General features: G+C 34.4%; 1 protein-coding gene across 1 annotated transcript in view; it reads right to left on the bottom strand.

Moving 5' to 3' along the window:
• The window catches only part of Madm (MLF1-adaptor molecule), a 243,375-nt gene that overhangs the window by 27,032 nt on the left and 197,060 nt on the right, over window positions 1–19,283 (bottom strand). The window contains exons 2-3 of the mRNA XM_074115896.1: window positions 4,308–4,376; window positions 2,188–2,343 (exon numbers count right to left, since the gene is read on the bottom strand). Coding sequence (XP_073971997.1) covers window positions 2,188–2,343; window positions 4,308–4,376 — 225 coding nt within the window. The remainder of the gene's footprint in view (window positions 1–2,187; window positions 2,344–4,307; window positions 4,377–19,283) is intronic.

Here is a 19,283-nt window from a genome sequence, read left to right on the forward strand (position 1 = left end):
GGGACCTCACTGAAGAATTATATAAACAAAGCAAAGACTAGATTATGAAAATATACATTATTTTACTTAAAAACAGCTTTGTTGTATAAATTTGTGCGATGTAATCTTGACTGGTCTTACAAGCTGAAATCAATAGTTTTATATTAATAAGTATTCAAAACAAACCCCTACTAGTAACAATGCTACTTAAAAAGGTTAAATATGTTAAAATTATGGAAAAATATTAAAGGACTCGAAAATTAATAAGAAAAAAGCATAATAACTGAATATCTGTGGAATTAGATTAATTATAAAGTGCATTTTGTTTCGTTAACTTAATAATGTTATGTAATAATACAAAAAATATAAATTTCTGATGGTGGAAAACACCATTTGATCTTGAAATTTAGTTAAGAGGTGATTTCAAAGATCTGTGTGTTACTCAAAATTTGGGGAGAGGAGAGAGAGAGAGAGAGAAAAACAATTTTAAACAAATAAAAGAGTTGATCTTAAAAAAAGTCATCATATTTGGAAAAAATACATAAAACTAAATTCTGCCAACAGTAACTGCAAAAAAAAAGTATTTATTATCAAATTTTCATCCGAAGATGATTTATCAGTTTGGCTAGTACTGGTATTTTACGATTACTTCGCTCTTAAAACACTAAGCAGAACTTAAGCATTAGTGTTTTTGGTAACGCAAAGACAAGGTACGGTTTGATTGGAGACAATTCACCATTTTGCTTCTAGTTGTAGGGAAATATATAATTTGGCAGTTTTACTATCAGTTACCTGGAACCAAGCTGTCCTTTTCGTCAACTTAAGATTGTTCACTATAGAGGCCCACTTGAGAAAGGTAGCTGAATACCAGTTTTTTGAAATATACATGCTGTTACCTTATTGACTGGTTACATTACAATTTTAGCACAATAATGACATTACAAAGCTCTAGACGAACTGGACATAGATTCAAATCTACTCTAAAGCCCTCTAAACATTCACACGATGGAACAAACTTTAAAAATAGTGAACAGCCTAAAATCCAATAGAGAATCCTGCATTTCGTCCTAAAGCAAGTAATCAAACACTTTTCGCTCAACAAGTTTTATAACACCTAACATGAGTATACACTAGTTTTGTAGAAACTTAATAACACATATGATTTAAAGCTTGCAGTGCAATTCATAGAAAAAACGCACTGCATGCTAACAATCAATCGAAGAATCTGAACCTTATCAGTCATGAGATACTAGGTTCTTTTCCTCCATCTCACAGAACCCTATAAAAACGATATTTGAATCCCACTTTAAATCTCCCTAAACCATTATGGGCAGTTAAAGATCTAAGCAGTTGTTTGAAGAGATATAATATATCTCTAAGATACTAAACATATTACTAGGACCAACATAATCACCATTTTAAACAACCGATAACCCATCGAAGCCCATTCATAAAAATGAATTTTTGAAACATCCATTACAAGAAGCTAGACACAAACTGCAGATTTCTAGGCCAATAAAAAGGACCTAAACTTGACCACTTCAATAATATGTTCACGATTCATTTTGTCATTAATTTGTAAATTTAAATTAATTAAAACTTTTTATGAGTAAGTATTTCATTACCTTATCAATAGTGTCATCAAATCACTGAGAAATGTAAAATAATATTAACCCCCCTTAAACATAAGCTCAACCCTAAAGCAACGAAGTTTGAAATTATTGGTAGCAGGAGCCAACCATAGTTGATAAACATTCCAAATTTTTATTAACCTATTTCCAACTGAATAGCATGTTGTTCCGAAAACTTTAATCTCAAAACAGACAATTAAAAGTGAGCACGCCATTTCCGTAGAGGAATGCAGTAAGAACTGGTGAAGCACACGTTCGGTTAACAGGAAGGTTACAGGCACTGAGAAGGTTATAGACATGGTTATAATTTTTCAAATGACAGAGCTTTTTAACCAAATTAAAAATATAAATTATAAATTGTGGTGGGCAATGAACCCAAGCATGCAAAAACAAAAAAATATCCCAAATCAAATGATATTGGAACAAACCTCATAACCGTATATTTCTAACAAAAAAAAAAGATGGGCACCATAAAATTGGTCAAACAAAACTATCTAATATATTTAGTTACGAAAAACGACAGTTATTTATAAATTTTTTAAATGGACGTATAAATTGAAATTATTAAAGAAATTACCCTAGGTTTTTCGTTGTGTGTATCAGTCCAATATTTATGAAATTTTACTATGTTAGGATGATCCAGTTGGGTGAGGTTTTCGAATACTTGCTGAATCTTCTCTTCTTGCGATTTGAAGTTCTTCCGCTCCGAAAATTGTACTTCATTCCAAACCACCTACAATAAACACTTTGATTAATAATTTCATACGTTTTAAAATTTCAACATAAAATAAAAATTATAAATCTACTTTAATAGTAATTTTCAAGCAGTTCTCATTTGAGTTTGATTTGGAGGTTTTAGAGAACAAGTCCCTATGTCTTGGGAGTTCAGGTAATATAGAAACAATTTACAGTGTAGAGGTCCAGTCCCTCTTCCAGGACGACTTACACTTTACATTTAACATTTTACTAATTGAAGAAAATAGTAACTACAGGCTGCACTCAAACTGGGGCATCTTTCACTTACTAGTCCAACTTATAACCACTGCACAAATCTGTCCTTACGTACGAAAGCATTATTTTCCCTTACAATAAAATAAAATATAATTAAAATGGTACCAGTTACTTTCTTTTTAGTAATTACAATGAACAACAAGTCAACTGTACTAACCTAGTTTCAGTTCAAAAAAATTATTATTCATTTTGATAGTACGTCCTTAAACGTATAATTTTAAAAATAGATTGTGGGTAAACACCTTTATACAATCATTACTGTGTTCACCTTGGGCCGGTGGACTGGTTGAATAAACTCAAATTTTGGTTGTTAAGAGCAAGGTCACCACGGTAGATAAAACGTACTTTTTTTTTTTATTATCTGTAAAAATTTATGATTTGTAAATTGAATTATAAATGTGTAAATAAGAATCTATTTAAATTTTTTATATTATACTCTGCTGTTTTTTGAGGCTAGACAAAAATCTGAAGGTCGGTTCCATTCTCGTAATCCCTTTTTCTTATTCATTCGCCTCTCTTTAGTTCTTGGCAACTTTGCTTCCTGCTTTCTCTGTAGTCTCACTAATACTCTTCTTGTTTTTCATTATTATCTTAATTACTCCATGGTATGTACCAAATGATGATTGGTACACAGAAAAGTGGATTCCTTTTTTTACTCATTTTCTTAAAACGAACCCTCTTGCCAGACATCGTCGGGTTGCCAGCAATTATCCTATTAAATTCTACAACTATTAGCTGACGGATTAATGTTACACAAACTCAGTTCTCTCAAAACGGACCACAATTCCTTTTTAGGTATCAATTCAAAATCAACTTCCTTCTTTTTTTTCATCCGGCGAAATAAACACAAAACTTATTTTTACCAACTTCTTTTTTAGTTTTCCTACATTTTGCACACTAATAACTTACTTCACTTTAATAACCATCACAACTCTGGGGTAAGTAACAGTATTGTAAACTACCTTCTGCTAGTAATTCCTAAATTATCCAACAGAGTGCATCAGTAGTTAGGTTGGTGAGTTAATAATTATTGGGAGTCATTCCCCCACAGTATAATACCAGTTAATACAAGGCAATAATGTGATATATAATTATTAGTGTACAAAGAAAGGAGAGGAGTGTTGAGACGAAGTGGGGGAGAGTTCAGTACGTAGCGAAAATTAAACAGACAAGATAGCTAACTGGCGCCAAACATGCCCATTACAATATATCATCATAGTATGTAGCTTTACTCTTATATAACGACTGTTAACAAACCACAATCTACATTATTATATTAGTGGGCCTAGAAATACACTGCTTTTTAACATCATTAGTACAGTTATGCTTTTGATTTAAATAACAAAGCTAATCAATCATTTTTAACAACATAAAAGAGAAATTATTCTATTTTAAGATAATATAAAGTGATCAATAGAATAACATTGCTTTGTAGCAATAACAAGCAAGGTTATTCATTCATTTAATTATTTTTTGTTTCTAAAATAACAACCTAAATAATTATTTTTTATCCATGTGTGTGAGTAAAGTGATTCATTCGCTTTCCTAAGCTGCAAGTGAATCCCTGTAGCTACCTTAGGTTAAGAGAGCATTGGCGAAGCTAGCTTTATTTACTTGGGGAGTCTAAGAATAGAAACTAACTGAAATAGTAAATAAATTTCAAAATATATGTATGTAAAGTATTACCTCGAAGCCTTCTTCTGTGTCCATGGCAAGGTACGCACTGTCAATACCAGGTACATCTCGCTGTTCAACCTGAAAACAAATTTAAACAAAAAACAATTAGATCAGATTAATAGTTGACATACAAATTAGAATAGGCCAAATAGATAACAAATATCTATTGTTTACTTTTTATGCTATTGTTTGGTTGGTGATTTTAATTAAATTAGTTACCCTTAATAATTTTTTTTTTTGTATGTAAACATTTATACACGATTATGTATGTTTACAGACTTGAACCGAAGTCTACTGCCTTTATTACAGCTTAACAAAAAAATATATTTTACAACCTGAAAGGCAATTCCAAAGATATGGTTTCTGATAATATAACTGACCTTTCTGCTTAGGGACAAAGTACAATGGATGGTTTGCTTTATTAGCCTACCCTTCCTGCCGACACTAAGGTTTTTTTCTAGGAATTTGCCGACTGAATTTTACAGTTTTAGGGATTTACCAATGGAAACGCGATTTAATATTGCTAAGACTTCACTATTAAGTAACTTTAAATGAAAAATAAGAAACTTTTAATTTAAAAAAAAATAAAAAATTACTATAAACTGCTATTTAAATGATCATGAACTTAACACAAGGGACTTTATAAATAAACATAACTTGACCTTTATTATGTAACTCTAGAAAGTACCTCCCTACATTAAGTTCTCTTACAAACAATGTCCAGGACTAATGTCTAATCCATGTAATTGAAATAATAAACTCCTGTATACAATGAGGTTCTATTTTTTTTATCTATTTTGTAGTGTCCTTTATAAAATTCTACTGCCGGTTATACTAACCTATAGATAGGACTCAAATGGCCCTAGGCCATTTCCAAAATGAAGGTTGCCTTGAAATGTGACAGAGGCACTGAAAGTCATTTTAACAAAAAATATGGTGCTAAGATAAATATAATATTTCCATTAAAACAGTAGTTGCAATTTATGTAGCGAGGCCTGCAAAAGTTAAGATGTATTATAGTACTGGGTTCGAATACCCAGGTCCTAGGCCTTGCATTTTATTTCATAGCTAATATGATAAATTTGTAGTGCAGTATGTTTGCTAGTCGCCTCAGTTCATGGCACCTAATTTTCACATGTTGCCCTATTATGTCCAGTTTCTGCCTAATAAATAATAAAATCTGTGACTGCCTTACGGAAATGCACATTTGATTATTGAAACTTCAGAATATCTGCGTTAGTTTTTAAAGATTATAGGAGAACTGCTACATCAGAATGTTTCGACCCTGGGAACAAAGAATTCCAGATAGTGAAACGCGTTGTCTTTGCAATTATAACTGTCGAGATCTGTACCACTTTTATGGGATGCCAGTGTCCTCTGCTAGTTCAGCTCCGTCTTCTCCACTTGGGCTAGAAATATCTTTCCAGAAGTGAAATAACGGATTATTTGACTGGACAAGTGAGATGTGTTCCTTTAATTTGCCTTAGAACATTCGTGAGGCCTGGCGAGCTCCACATGAATGGTTCGCAGATCTGTCTCTCCTAGTTGACATCTAATCTCTCTTGTGAATCCGCAGCAACGCAAAAGGTTTCAAATTTGGTTTATTACATGAAAATTGCTATTTTTCTTTTTTCTCCATCTTTTTTTTCCCCTACCAAAATACTACATAGTTTCTGTTTTAACGACTTCTAGACAGTGTTCTCTCGTTACATACAACAAAACCAGATGTTTTTCCTAAATTAAAACCTCAGAAACTGTTGTCAAAATAGTTTTTCATGCAAAAAGTTGTAACTATTTTCTTCAATAGATCAACGTTTTAGTTTACAGAGAGAGAAACCATAACAATAGTTTTAGTTTGCCATAAATACGTGACATGTAAGAAATGGCATTGCACACAAATATATGAACTGTGCGAATGGCAATTTGAAGAAAAACATTAAAACTGATTACGCCTAGATAGGCACGTTTATTGGCAAGAATTCTTCTTGTTAATTTAATCAAGAGATACAGGGTGTTCTTAGACGAAGGCAAAGATACAAAAATTCTGTAAGAATGTAGATCTCATTTCAATAAAATACTGGAGTTCAACAGATGAAACAGAGTTGTACTATTTAATATCTATTATCTACAATATATATATATATATATATATATATATATATATATTTGTGCCTAGGATTTTAGAACTGATTTTAGATAAATTTGAGGCGCTGAATCTAAACATGAAATTAGTCTCTTATAACTAGAAAAAAATGTTCATTAATTTTTCCCCTCAAACTAAAAATTTAAGCTACAACTAAATTTACAAAGTAATACTTTATTTTTGGATGTTGAAAATAGAATATTTTATTTAGGTTAAGCGTAAAATGATAAAATTTTCTAGTTAGAACTGATTTTTCTAGAGAACTTGAATCGATCTGTTACAAAAGTAGGTCTATCGATGCGGCACGTGTGGCCAAAGAATACTTTTTTCATTTCGATTCCCGCCGTGTACATAATTCTTTTAAAGCGCTCTGTTCTAATTTGCAATCAAAGCCTAGCTACTGATTCTATTTTATTTTATGTTTTACAAATTATAAAAAATGGTGTAACGTTGGTTCGGATATTTCGATTGGGAGATAGATTTTGACCTAGTAGTTAGCCCTACGTATCTACCTATCGACCTACGGTAATCGTAGCTGATGTGTTTATTAAATGACCATGGTGGAAGTTGTCCTATTTCAAATGGTCCATGGCGTTAGTAACTGGAAGTGAGCCAGCAGATCCATCCACTTCTTCCGCCTTTGCAGAGCTTGTAGATCTTGCAAAGCTTCTTCTATTCATCATGATTCTCATTAAACTGCCTCCTCCTTCTCCAGTCCAACTCTCTATACCCTAACACCTTTTCCCAATTTATCATCCTTCCAGGTTCTTCTTGGACGACCCCCTAACGTCTATTCCCTTCCCCACTTGCTTCATACACTCCTTGTCTGGTCACCCTATCACTGGTCATACTGGTAAAGTGCGCCAAATTTGGGATTCACTGCAGGTTCCACACATCCAGGATTCATCCAGTGTAGTGGCATTTCTAATTTTGTTCCTCTGTGTCTTTTCCTACCACCTACCTAAGGTTGGTATCTGCTTTTTACCCATGTCGTTAGGCAGCCAGCAGATAATAGAATAGAGTAAAATAAATACTATATTAACGAGCAGAAATAGTTATCTGTAGAGAATTCAAACCTTGTATTGATTAACTATAGGCACAGAAATATATGTACAGATATATACATTAGATATATATCAGGTATATAATATATATATCAGAAGGGTAAAAAGAGGTCAAAGGGTCATCGTATAACATTTCAGTATGTCAGGTTTCAGCTTTTTGCAATACGTAACATAATATTTATTAAAATATGGTAATAAATGGGCAAATTTAGTAACAAATTTCCCAACTGTGCACCTTCTCATTTAGTACTTTGAAAATTTACTTCTCTTTTTCACCTTCTAAATTTCTTTTTGATTAAATTATTGAAGGAAGCCTAAATAAATATAATGTCTATTCAATCTTTAAAATTTCTGATCGATTCTTTGCTCGGATTTTGGTTCAAAAGATGCACGATTGTTCGGTAATATGTACCAGCTTCATTCAAAACCCGACTATTCTACCCGTTTCAAAATTGTTGACTCCAATTTAATTTTTGGCAATTCTTAGCTTAGAGGAAGTTCAATGCTATATTTTATTGTAAAATTCAAAACTAGACAAATATTGATTATTTTATTGAGTTGAATCTCGAAAATGTAATTGGTTTACAATATCTTGTCTTAAGGGGAACAGGATAAGGGAGTAAAAACATAAAAAAAATTATATTTGGGTGCAAAAAGGATCAATATAATACTACAAAAGACCACATTTTTTAACAAATAAGGGAAAAAAGAGGGGCAAGCAGATTTAGACGGGATGGGCACTATCTTTTTCCACGAAATATAAGTTAGCATCGATCTTGCTTGAAGACTAACACGCCATCTGGAGGCAAAGTTTGATTGGGCTTATCTGCCTCTCTTATTCCTTCCCATTTTATCTAATTATTAAGGTCTGTAATGCAACTTGCTGCATAGCATGCGGTGCTTATACCACATAACCTTTTGCAGCAGAAATATTGCAACACCATTATCCAACTGCAGATTTCAAAAAATCTGTATTCATTACTGGGCCATGGTTACTAGCAAATCATCTAAGATTTTTAATAACCAATCATTTTAGATTAGAATTACCTAGGGGTTGGAGGCGAGTTAAACCAATGCCACCACGATCTATGAAGAAGACAAGTGGAGAAATTGAGATGGCTAGATGGTGGATTGAATGATGCCAGGACCTAGATGTGAGTTGTAGTGCCACTATGTACGATAAGTAGATAGTTACGTAGAGAGGCTACATCTTAGACGGTTCGAGATAAATTTGGGAGCGGTAACTGATTCTCTCTCAAAAAAAATACGAACTCTGACAACTAACATGAAATTTAATTTAATATCTCCTGAGATGGTCAAGTAACTTGGTAGCATTTTCAATCTTTAGATGTCCTTAAAAAACATCTTGCTACCAAGAATATCCAAAAGTATAACTTCATCTTAAAGCAATAAAGACCAAGAACTAACCCTAATTTTTATTCAATACCTAAACAATGGAACGCACGAATTGAAAATTAATACCCACCAAAACCAACAAATCAGGTTCTACTATAGCCAGGTAGTCACTTCCTGTATTTGTAAGACCCAGTAAATAATTTTAAATATTACTAAAAGCAGTTGGCCAAAATGTCCCAAGTTCACTTAATTGTAGGGCTTCCAGCTGGAACACGTATACTAGAGGAAATATCCGTCAACGATCTTCATGGAATAGAATGTACAATGAGCGAAAGGATATACGCGCTAGGCAAGGTTACCTCGATCACATAAAAATAATAATTACGTTACCTCGTCCTTCTCTACATAATTTGAAAACAAATAATTATCGTTTTTTAGTTTTTCGAAATCTGGGTCATTCCCAATGTGATTTCTTTTGCTGGTTTTTGTAGCCAGTTCTTGTGGCATTGGATAGTTCTTGTTCATAGTAGTAAAGGCTGACTAAATATTCAGCTGACAAAGGGCTGAAAGAGTATTTGATGAATTTCATTTTGATATACTATTTAATCTCAAATTCATGATTTCAGGTAATTAAAATGTATTTTTACTTTTATCTAAGTAAATACTTTTTTATTCTTCAATTTAAGGCGCGTTGAAATTAGAGGTCACTGACGCCCGGTGCTACTTTTTTTCCAAGTCAATTCTGACATCCCTGCCTTACACGGATATTAGCGCCCTAGAACTCTAAACCGAAAATACCAATAAAGTTTTTTACACTTTTGAGATTTTGGGGGCCTCAAAAATGGCTTTAACGATTTTTTTTTTTTTTTAAAAAAAAGTCTTACAAATTATACTTATGCGTCCTGTTTAACGTTAATTTGGTAAATTTTCCCAAAATTCCATTACTTTTCTGTAAATTACCAGGCCAGTACAATGTACAGTTCTATACCTTTATGCTGTAAACGCGGAGTGTAGGTAAAATTTAGAATTTAAGGAAACACAACTGGAAATACTAAACTGTTTCTAACGTTCGTATTGCGTACTTGTTGTTCAATAACCTTCTATTTAATTAATTTTTCAAGCTAAAATTTTAAGCGAATTCTAATGGATTTTGGCTCCTATTTAACTGCCATTGAAACTACTAAAAATTGGGTAATTTTAGTAATTATTAAATAAATATGTTTTCAAAAATCCCTGTAGTTTCGAGAAAATATACAAGTTAAAATCTTGAAATTAAAAGTAAGAAAAAGTCTTGCGAGTGTTCAAATCAGATGTTTAGAAGCACAGAAATGATTAGATAATGTATAAATATACATATCTGAGATATACAGAAAGAAGAAGGGGTTGGTGGTAGTAGGCAATGTGCCCTGGTTCTCGCCCATCCGAGATAGAGGCTGATGTTTTTAAAAATAATAACCAGATAAGAGGGCTGGCTACCTCTGGTATCCACGGCTATCTTAATATAGACACACACTGGGGTGTAAAAGTTACCGCAACTGGTTTTACAGCAAAATAAAAGGAAAGAAATAGAGTTACTCTATTCCAAGGGATGCTGTAAATAGAAAAAAAAAAATCTAGTATAAGAAAAGTGCAATTCAAAATAGAGTGCAATTCAATGCATTAAATCAAATTCTTCTTTAACGTTTTATGGCTATTAGTAGGCTAAATTGTTTAACTTTGATTCTATCTGTCGTAGCACGCATGTTTATTTGTATTTCCTGCCGGATTTCGGACCTGCATTACAAGTAGATGAATCCGTTTGGTGCAGAGATTTCGGACTTCATTTACGTTTTCGTCTAACACTTGCTCACAGTTCGTGTTTACCACTACTGCATTTATCTTAAGCTAAACAATGATATGGTACGGGTGTGTGCACCAAAAAAGAAAAAGTCAAATCAGTCTTTATCAATATTTATTAATGCTTACCAAAGTAACCAGTAACCATTTTAAATTAAAAGCTTACTGCCACAGCTGTCTCAAAATTTCTCCATTTCTTTTTCCTCAAAAAGATATTTTCTCTCAGTCGGAGTTTCCCCCTAATTTAATCAAATTTGAGAAGAGATACAGCGTTATCTATCGTTCAATGAACTGTACAAATCAGTAAACTGATACAGTTGGAGTTTAATTTATCGCCCATAACCTCGATGATGGTATATTTTGCAGAATTAACAGTTGGTAACATAAGGAAATAAATCATTGAAAATATTTGTAACATATTGATTACCCGATAATTTTTTTAAAAAGAATTAAAAAAAAAATTTAAAAGTAGAATGCGTTAAAAATCTACCTCGTAGAACAAAGGCAATGCGAGATACTACCCATAATATGCTGTATAGCAAGAGGTTAGGCAATGTCAAGGCTACCTAAATAAATTGTATAACTAGACATTAGACAAGCTTTTTAGAAGTTCTAGTTTGCCCTTCGAACTATTGATTATATTACTAATATAATACTTGGCTGAAGCAATGGCTATGTAATTTTTTCTTTACTAATATTAACATTATTGCATTTCCTTTCCTTCCGCATTCTTTTAGATTTAGAATTTAGTATTTCAAATTTTTGTATTCATAATAAATATTTAAGTTTGCCTCTACCCCTACAATAGACCTAAAAGAACAGAACTAAATAGACGCTATCGACTACTTAAAAGACTCGTAGACGATAGATCTAAACTATCTCTGGGCAACAAAAGACTGATTTACACTTCTATTTTGAAACCCATCTGGGCGTATGGAATAGAGCTGTGGGGTTCAACCAAAGGATTTAATCTCCTCAATCTAAAATACTTCGAACTATTTGTAAACCCTCCATTTTATGTCTCCAACCTGACTATACACACTGACCTTAACATTCCTTTTGTCACACAAGTCGCTGAAAACACGATACAGAAAACTCTACTTCAATCTGCAATCTCATACTCGTATATATCCTCTAGCTCAAAAATCTTTCTTCAAGAACACTTCCTGATAACCCGACAAGACGCCTGGCCTATTGATCTCCTCTCAAGTGAAGAGAGTGACTAATAGTCTCATGTTTTGGAGTGTTATCAATTGAGTAACTTCTCCACTCGTTTACTCCATTTATTACTCTGTTATCATTCTTACTTACAGAGCTAACGTGCTGATTGTAGCACAAATAAACGCAAAACAAAAGCTTGCCTCAGATGCATACTCTTTCAAGACATACAGCGCAACATTGCATCTTTTCATTTATCCTATTTTGTACACAAACAAAACCAAATTTGCTAAAAAACGATTTTTATCTTTTTGAGATTTCCGGAATTGAATTTCAGGTAAAATTCCACTCCACAGCTTTGTTTATACTACGAGGGTCGTTTGAAAAGTCCGTGCAAAGTCAGAGAGATAGCACCACTGGCGCGTATCGAGGTTATGTTTAGTTAGTAGCATCTCTTGGAAGAACACACACCAAGTTTCAGCCAGATCGGTCTATTTCTTTGTGTTTGGCATTCGTTTGAATCGAGGAAGTCGAGTGATTTTCAAAAAATGGACGAAAAAGAATTTCGTGTGTTGATTAAACACTACTTTATGAAAGGCAAAACGCCTCAGGAGACTAAAGAGAAGCTTGATAAACACTATGGTGACTCTGCACCTTCGATTAGAACAGTTTATAAGTGGTTTCAAAATTTTCGGAGTGGCCATATGGGCACAAGTGACGCTGAACGTTCTGGACGCCCTGTTGAGGTTACTACTCCAGAAATCATTGATAAAATCCATGATATGGTGATGGATGACAGAAGAGTGAAGGTGCGTGAGATTGCTAGTGCTGTGGGCATCTCGAATGAACGGGTACATAATATTTTGCATCAACATTTGGACATGATAAAGCTATCCGCAAGATGGGTGCCGCGATTGCTCACGCTTGACCAAAAACGAAATCGTGTGAAGTGTTGCAAGGACGGTTTGCAGCTGTTCCAGAAGAATCCGCAAGACTTTAAGCGTCGTTTCGTCACTGTGGATGAAACATGGATACATCACTACACTCCTGAGACCAAAGAACAATCTAAACAATGGGTTACCAAGGGGGAATCTGCGCCAAAAAAGGCGAAGACCGTTCCTTCGGCCGGAAAGATTATGGCGGCTGTCTTTTGGGATTCGCAAGGAATAATCCTCATCGACTATCTGAAAAAGGGTAAAACTATTACAGGTGCATATTATTCATCGTTATTGGATCGTTTGAAAACCGAGCTGCAAGAAAAACGCCCACGATTGGCCCACAAAAAAGTCCTTTTCCATCACGACAACGCACCAGCTCACACCTCAGCAGTTGTGGTCGCAAAATTAATGGAAACAGGGTTCCAACTCGTTTCACACCCCCCTATTCTCCAGACTTGGCTCCCTCGGACTACTATTTCTTCCCCAATATGAAGAAATGGCTGGCGGGAAAAAGATTTTATTCAAACGAGGAGGTGATTGCAGAAACGAATGGCTATTTTTCAGACTTGGACAAATCCTATTATTCGGAAGGGATCAACAAACTAGAGCAGCGTTGGACGAAGTGTATAAGCCTAAAAGGAGACTATGTTGAAAAATAAAAAAGGTTTACCCCCAAAAATTAAGTAGTTTTTATTTTTGCACGGACTTTTCAAACGAGCCTCGTACATATCTACGTGAACCTGTTATTCAACCCAAAACTGCTGTCACAGATTATAATTTTTGTAAAAGATCATTCATTTAGCACATCTACCTAACCAAGTTAACTAATTTTTTAACAGTCCTTCCGCTGCATACATCTTGTCTAATCAATTATGTCTTAGAATTACTAAGAATTCTCATTTTGACACCATCTTAGCAACCATGAAAGTATCAAGAATCAAGAATTTGAATTATCTTTAAATATTTACAATAAAATTTTACCAAAACTATTCCAACTATCTTTACATCATTTACAGCCAAAATTTACTAAAACCAAGAGTTCCGTTAGAGGTCAGTAGAGATAGTCAAATTTGAAACAACAATTTTGGAAATTTCCCTGAATTATTAATTTTGCGAAGTTCCACAATACGAAAAAACATCCCCTAGATTAAGAATGTGGTTTAAATCTGCAGTGCTGGATAATTCGTATATCCTCCAGACCATCATCCGGACTTTGGAATATACAAATAATGATTATCCTCCCTCGATGATGGGATTAAAGTCCAAAATCAGTCAGAGATACAAAATGACGAATAAATAGGATGAAAAAATAATTGCAATTTCAGTCGGTTAAAATTTATTTTGCCGAGCTTTCGACCTAGGACCTAGGTCATCTTCAGGGCTAGTTTAGAAAGTAATACTTTTACATTTGAGGGTTGGTGTGTCTTCAGTCTTGTCTGTTCATGGACTGATGACGAATAAAATTAGAAGATATTCCATATATTCTTCGCGGTTATTATATATTCTGAAAATAAATAAACCTGAGCCACATTGCGACGCCATTATATTCCGAAAACTTGTAGAAGATTAGAGAATAGAATTGTGTAGCTTGGGTTCTAAGTTTTCAAAGATGGTTGGTCAGTTTTAATGAAAACCTTAAATCAAATGGCTCCACAGACTTCTAGCAAGAGGCTGGACTTTTAATTGTTCGCAAATATTTTTTAAAAAGAGATTTCGTTTGAATTTAAAAAAAAAAGATACAGGGCAGCTAAATGTTTGAATTAATTCATTTTTCTTTTTTGTTTTTTTGTAACTATTATAAACAAAATAAATATCTTTATATTAAAATAAAAGAATAACATCATTGTTACAATATTGGTTACAGATGTTGCATAATACTGCATAATTCCGATTTCCATGGAATAATTCATAATAATGGGCAAAACTAGTAGAAAGTTTTCCTTAATTTTCACAAAATAGGTCACCCTAAAATATACACCCTATTTAAGCAGAACAGACACAATCAATATCCATTAGATAAATATCCCAAGGGTGCAATAAGAATTGGAAAATTAATAGCGCTATACGGCACGTGTCCATACAATGTAATGATGTGTTACATTCATATTGGCTACTGTCAACTTGCTGAGTCCAGCCTGCTGAATATGAACTTCTCATCTTGATGATAAGCAGAAAATAAGCGCCGGCTTTAAAGATTAACCAAATGGTTGCAGAAAACGCTTTGATGTTAGTGTTCACTATCTCAAACCCGTCTCCCTACTCTTGCTAATATAGTTTCATTTTATTATAATTTATACCATAATGCCCAAATTTTATATTAATATTATTAATCATATATATAATTGTTTTTAATTCAAATAAAATTAAGTTGGAACTATATTTTATTCACTTTCTTTTACTAGCATTTCTCATCCGAGAGTATCAGTTTGATTTTAAATTTTGTTCGTTAAAGGGAGAAGTTGTTGAGGAAACTTGATTCTATTTACAGTACATTTTACAGTATACAGTATATAGTATACTGTAGTTTTGAATAAAAAATGTTAAAATTTCCAGTTCTATTGAATAACCAAAGAATATAGATATATGTCACAAACAATTGTAAGAATTAAATGTAATTAGGAGCTCAGTACTGGATAGTGTCGCTGATCTTATTCATCGTAGCACGCAGTTTATTGTATTTCTGGCCCAGGGGACCCCAAACTAAGGCCCCGCGGGCCACATGCAGCCCCTCTGAGGCCATTTAGCCGGTCCTCGACGCACTTCCGGAAGGGGCACCTCTTTCATTGGTGTTTCAGTGAGTGGAGTACTGTATGTGGCGGCAACGCACGCCGTACAGTACTACTTCCGGTGACGCGGGACGCACGCGTCACGGCTCAGGGAAGCAGTGTGAAATAACAGCAGAAGTAGGAAGAAATGGTAAAGCAGTTTGTTGATTTAAATTTAATTGTTCTTTATTTTAAATACTGCATTTCTTCCCGTTAGTTTTTTTACTTTAAAATAAGATATGTGCAGAGTGCATAGAGATTTGTCCATAGTCCGGCCCCTTATCTACAAAGTTTAGGGTCACCTGGTCTAACCCAATACTAAGGAGCCCATTCTAATCATAGAAATTCAACACTAAATTCCTACCAGTTTCATTTTATTGGACTGAGATCACTACGAGCAAGATTTAGAGTAGGTTGGATTAACATGGGAAGATTAAGATGGCTGGAGCATTTAATGGGGATGGAAGATTCTAGATTTCCCCAGGAAAATAATGAATGGGCACCCATGGGGGAGGTCGATAGGAAAACCGGGGATTAGGTGGCTGTGGATGATGCAGTGGAAGAGATTAGAAGCCTGGGAGTAAGGACATGGAGTAGGATTGCTTAGGTAAGAGAGGAGGCCAAAGTCCTTCGAGGACCGTACATCCAGAGGAAGAAGAAGAAGAAGAAGAAGAAGAAGAAGAAGAAGAAGAAAGATAACTTTAAACATTAATTAAGTAAAGCAATGCCTATTATTTCCGGCAGGCTTTACATCCAACTACCAAATTAGGTGTCCTGAACGGAGGCGACTAGCAAACTTTAGATTAGATTAGGGCGGCCCTTAAGGCCTACGCCACTGCGACCCCTTTGGATCTATTGTGGCTCCCCTCACTTTAAAGCTCACCCTCCAGACCTGTCCTTTTAATCAGACTCTTAATGCTGGAGAGCGACTCTTGGGTAAAGCTCTAGCTTTACAAACATACTTTACCATTACTCATATTAATCATTAAATAAAATCCAAGGCCTAGACTTGCGGTCTCGCCTCTAACTGCTCGTGATGCCTTTTAATATATTCCCACATATTTTCACTTATTACAAGAATAAGAACAGAAAAAATGAGGTCACAGTATCCTGACCCCCCCCACTAGTGATGATGGGGCTCTCCCACTAAACAACACCATATCTAATAAATTTGTTATCTTTATCAACACTATAAAAATTAAAGAGTGACAGAAATATCTAAAATATTACAAAAGGACAATGACGCCTCCAGATGGAAGGGTCTGGGTATGGGAATGGAAGTATAAAGTGATATAGTGTGCGTGCGACTGGGCACGTAGGCCTCATGTCCATCTCCATGGCAACAGTCTTGCCCTCAAATATCTCCTCCGTCTATTTACAGAATTATTATTTACAGTTAAATATTAATTTACATACTCGTAATTATTTAATTGTTTTGTGATGGGTACGTTTACCAATCATGTTCTTTTAAAAGTGATTACTAAATTTAGATGAAAGCTGCAAAAATCTATTTTTGATAATATTTTAGAATATATTTTTAAAAAGATAAAGGGGAACCCACTCAAACTTCTCTTTCTCGTTACCAAGATGGCTGAACAAACTGCAGGATAGGACAATTCGAAAGGCATCAGCGATATTATCCTGCGCACCTAGATAGATTAAGATAGATTATATTAAGGCGGCCTTAAGGCCTACGCCAATGCGACCCCTTTGGATCTATTGTGGTACCCCTCACTCTAAAGCTCATCCTCCAGACCTGTCCTTTTAATCAGACTCTTGATGCTGGAGAGCGGCTCTTGGGTAAAGTTCACAGGCCTTGGTTTTTCCTTCCCGAGAAGTAACATCCTTAGCCAGACAAGCTCCTCACACTGACACAACACGTGCATTGCCGTTTCCTCCTCTTCCTGACACAGAACCTACAAAGGCTATCATCTGCCAGGTCCATGCGAACAGAGGACCTAACTGCATTTTTAATTATTTATTTGCTACAATAAAAACTTTTAATGATAAATTTGGTTTTCGACCGTTGTTGATGATTTTGGGGAATATTGAGATGCGATCACCAACATTTCAGTAAATCTATTGCCATCTTCAGGTTCTGTACAAAAGAAATATTAAACAAAATTTGTATTTGAATTCATTGATTGGCCGCACCTCAATATTCCCAAAATCAAGAATAACTTTTCTTTGAAAGTATGTTTTAGTAAATTGTGAATTTATTTTCTAATTAAAATTCGAGAAAAGACTTGAAGCAAGCTGTTATTTCAGATAAGTTTTTACCAGGCGGTAAACTTTCCATTTACGTAGTTAGAATTTAGTAACAATACTTAAAGTAATTTTAAACCCACATGGTTAGTTTAGTTTGAGATGTGGCCAATATGAACATAGTGTGCCCTTAGTAGTTTAAATCAATTGTGATTAATTATTACTGTCGCGCACAAGTTCAATGTTATACATTCAAGGTAACGTAAATGAGCGAGATATTGTTATTTTTAAAATACCATTTTTAGAATTATTTTAAAAGATACGAGTTAATCGATTCTATGAAGCCTTAGAGCACTTTTTATCGATGTATTTTACTAACAAAAAGGTAAATGGGGAATTGACCATGACAATTTTAACAGGGAAGTTACCATACACTAGGTCTATGGGCGGGGTAGCAAAATGGAGGAACACCTTTTTTTTTAAAAAAAAAAAAAAAAAAAAAATTAGTTGTATTCTATTCACGAATTTCCGACTTCCGCCAGACGGTACTGTTATTTCTATTGAGTCACAGAGCTTAATAATGGAAGAAAATGTGTGACTGTATGATCATAATTTTGGAGGCTGTGTAATAGGGAATTTAGGCTACACTTTAAACTAATTCTATCAGGAAAGTTTGTTGAACAAGACAAAGTGAGACGGAAATAATGGAAACTATTTACAAGTTATGACAAATACATTTCCGCTTTTGTTAGGACAGTTATTAGATAAATTATCTTCATTGCTATTTAGTTAGCACAGAGATAGCTTTTTTTTCTTGAGGAAGATTTTTTTTTTTTTTATTTAAGGCGCGCCAATTTCTGAAAGTGGTGCCTGCAGCTGATTTTAGTGCACTCCTGAAATAGATAGGATTCTTTAGTTCGTTTACTGTCGGCTCCAAGATGGTTAGAAGAGGTTGGAGCCAGAGATGTACCGGGGCTAAACCAATTTTTGATAATTCGTGATCGTAGAACAGTGAATAATAAATTCTATGGTCGTTATTTTCTCGAAGATTTTAGCATCTTTGCAAGCCATTAAAATCCTATGAACTCTACGAGGGTCGTTTGAAAAGTCCGTGCAAAGTCAGAGAGATAGCACTACCGGCGCGTATCGAGGTTATGTTTAGTTAGTAGCATCTCTTGGAAGAACACACACCAAGTTTCAGCCAGATCGGTCTATTTCTTTGTGTTTGGCATTCGTTTGAATCGAGGAAGTCGAGTGATTTTCAAAAAATGGACGTAAAAGAATTTCGTGTGTTGATTAAACACTACTTTATGAAAGGCAAAACGCCTCAGGAGACTAAAGAGAAGCTTGATAAACATTATGGTGACTCTGCACCTCCGATTAGAACAGTTTATAAGTGGTTTCAAAATTTTCGGAGTGGCCATATGGGCACAAGTAACGCTGAACGTTCTGGACGCCCTGTTGAGGTTACTACTCCAGAAATCATTGATAAAATCCATGATATGGTGGTGGATGACAGA

This window comes from Rhodnius prolixus, unplaced genomic scaffold, assembly GCF_049639745.1.
Source record: "Rhodnius prolixus isolate KJV_2025 unplaced genomic scaffold, Rpr scaffold_13, whole genome shotgun sequence".
Lineage (NCBI taxonomy): Eukaryota > Metazoa > Arthropoda > Insecta > Hemiptera > Reduviidae > Rhodnius > Rhodnius prolixus.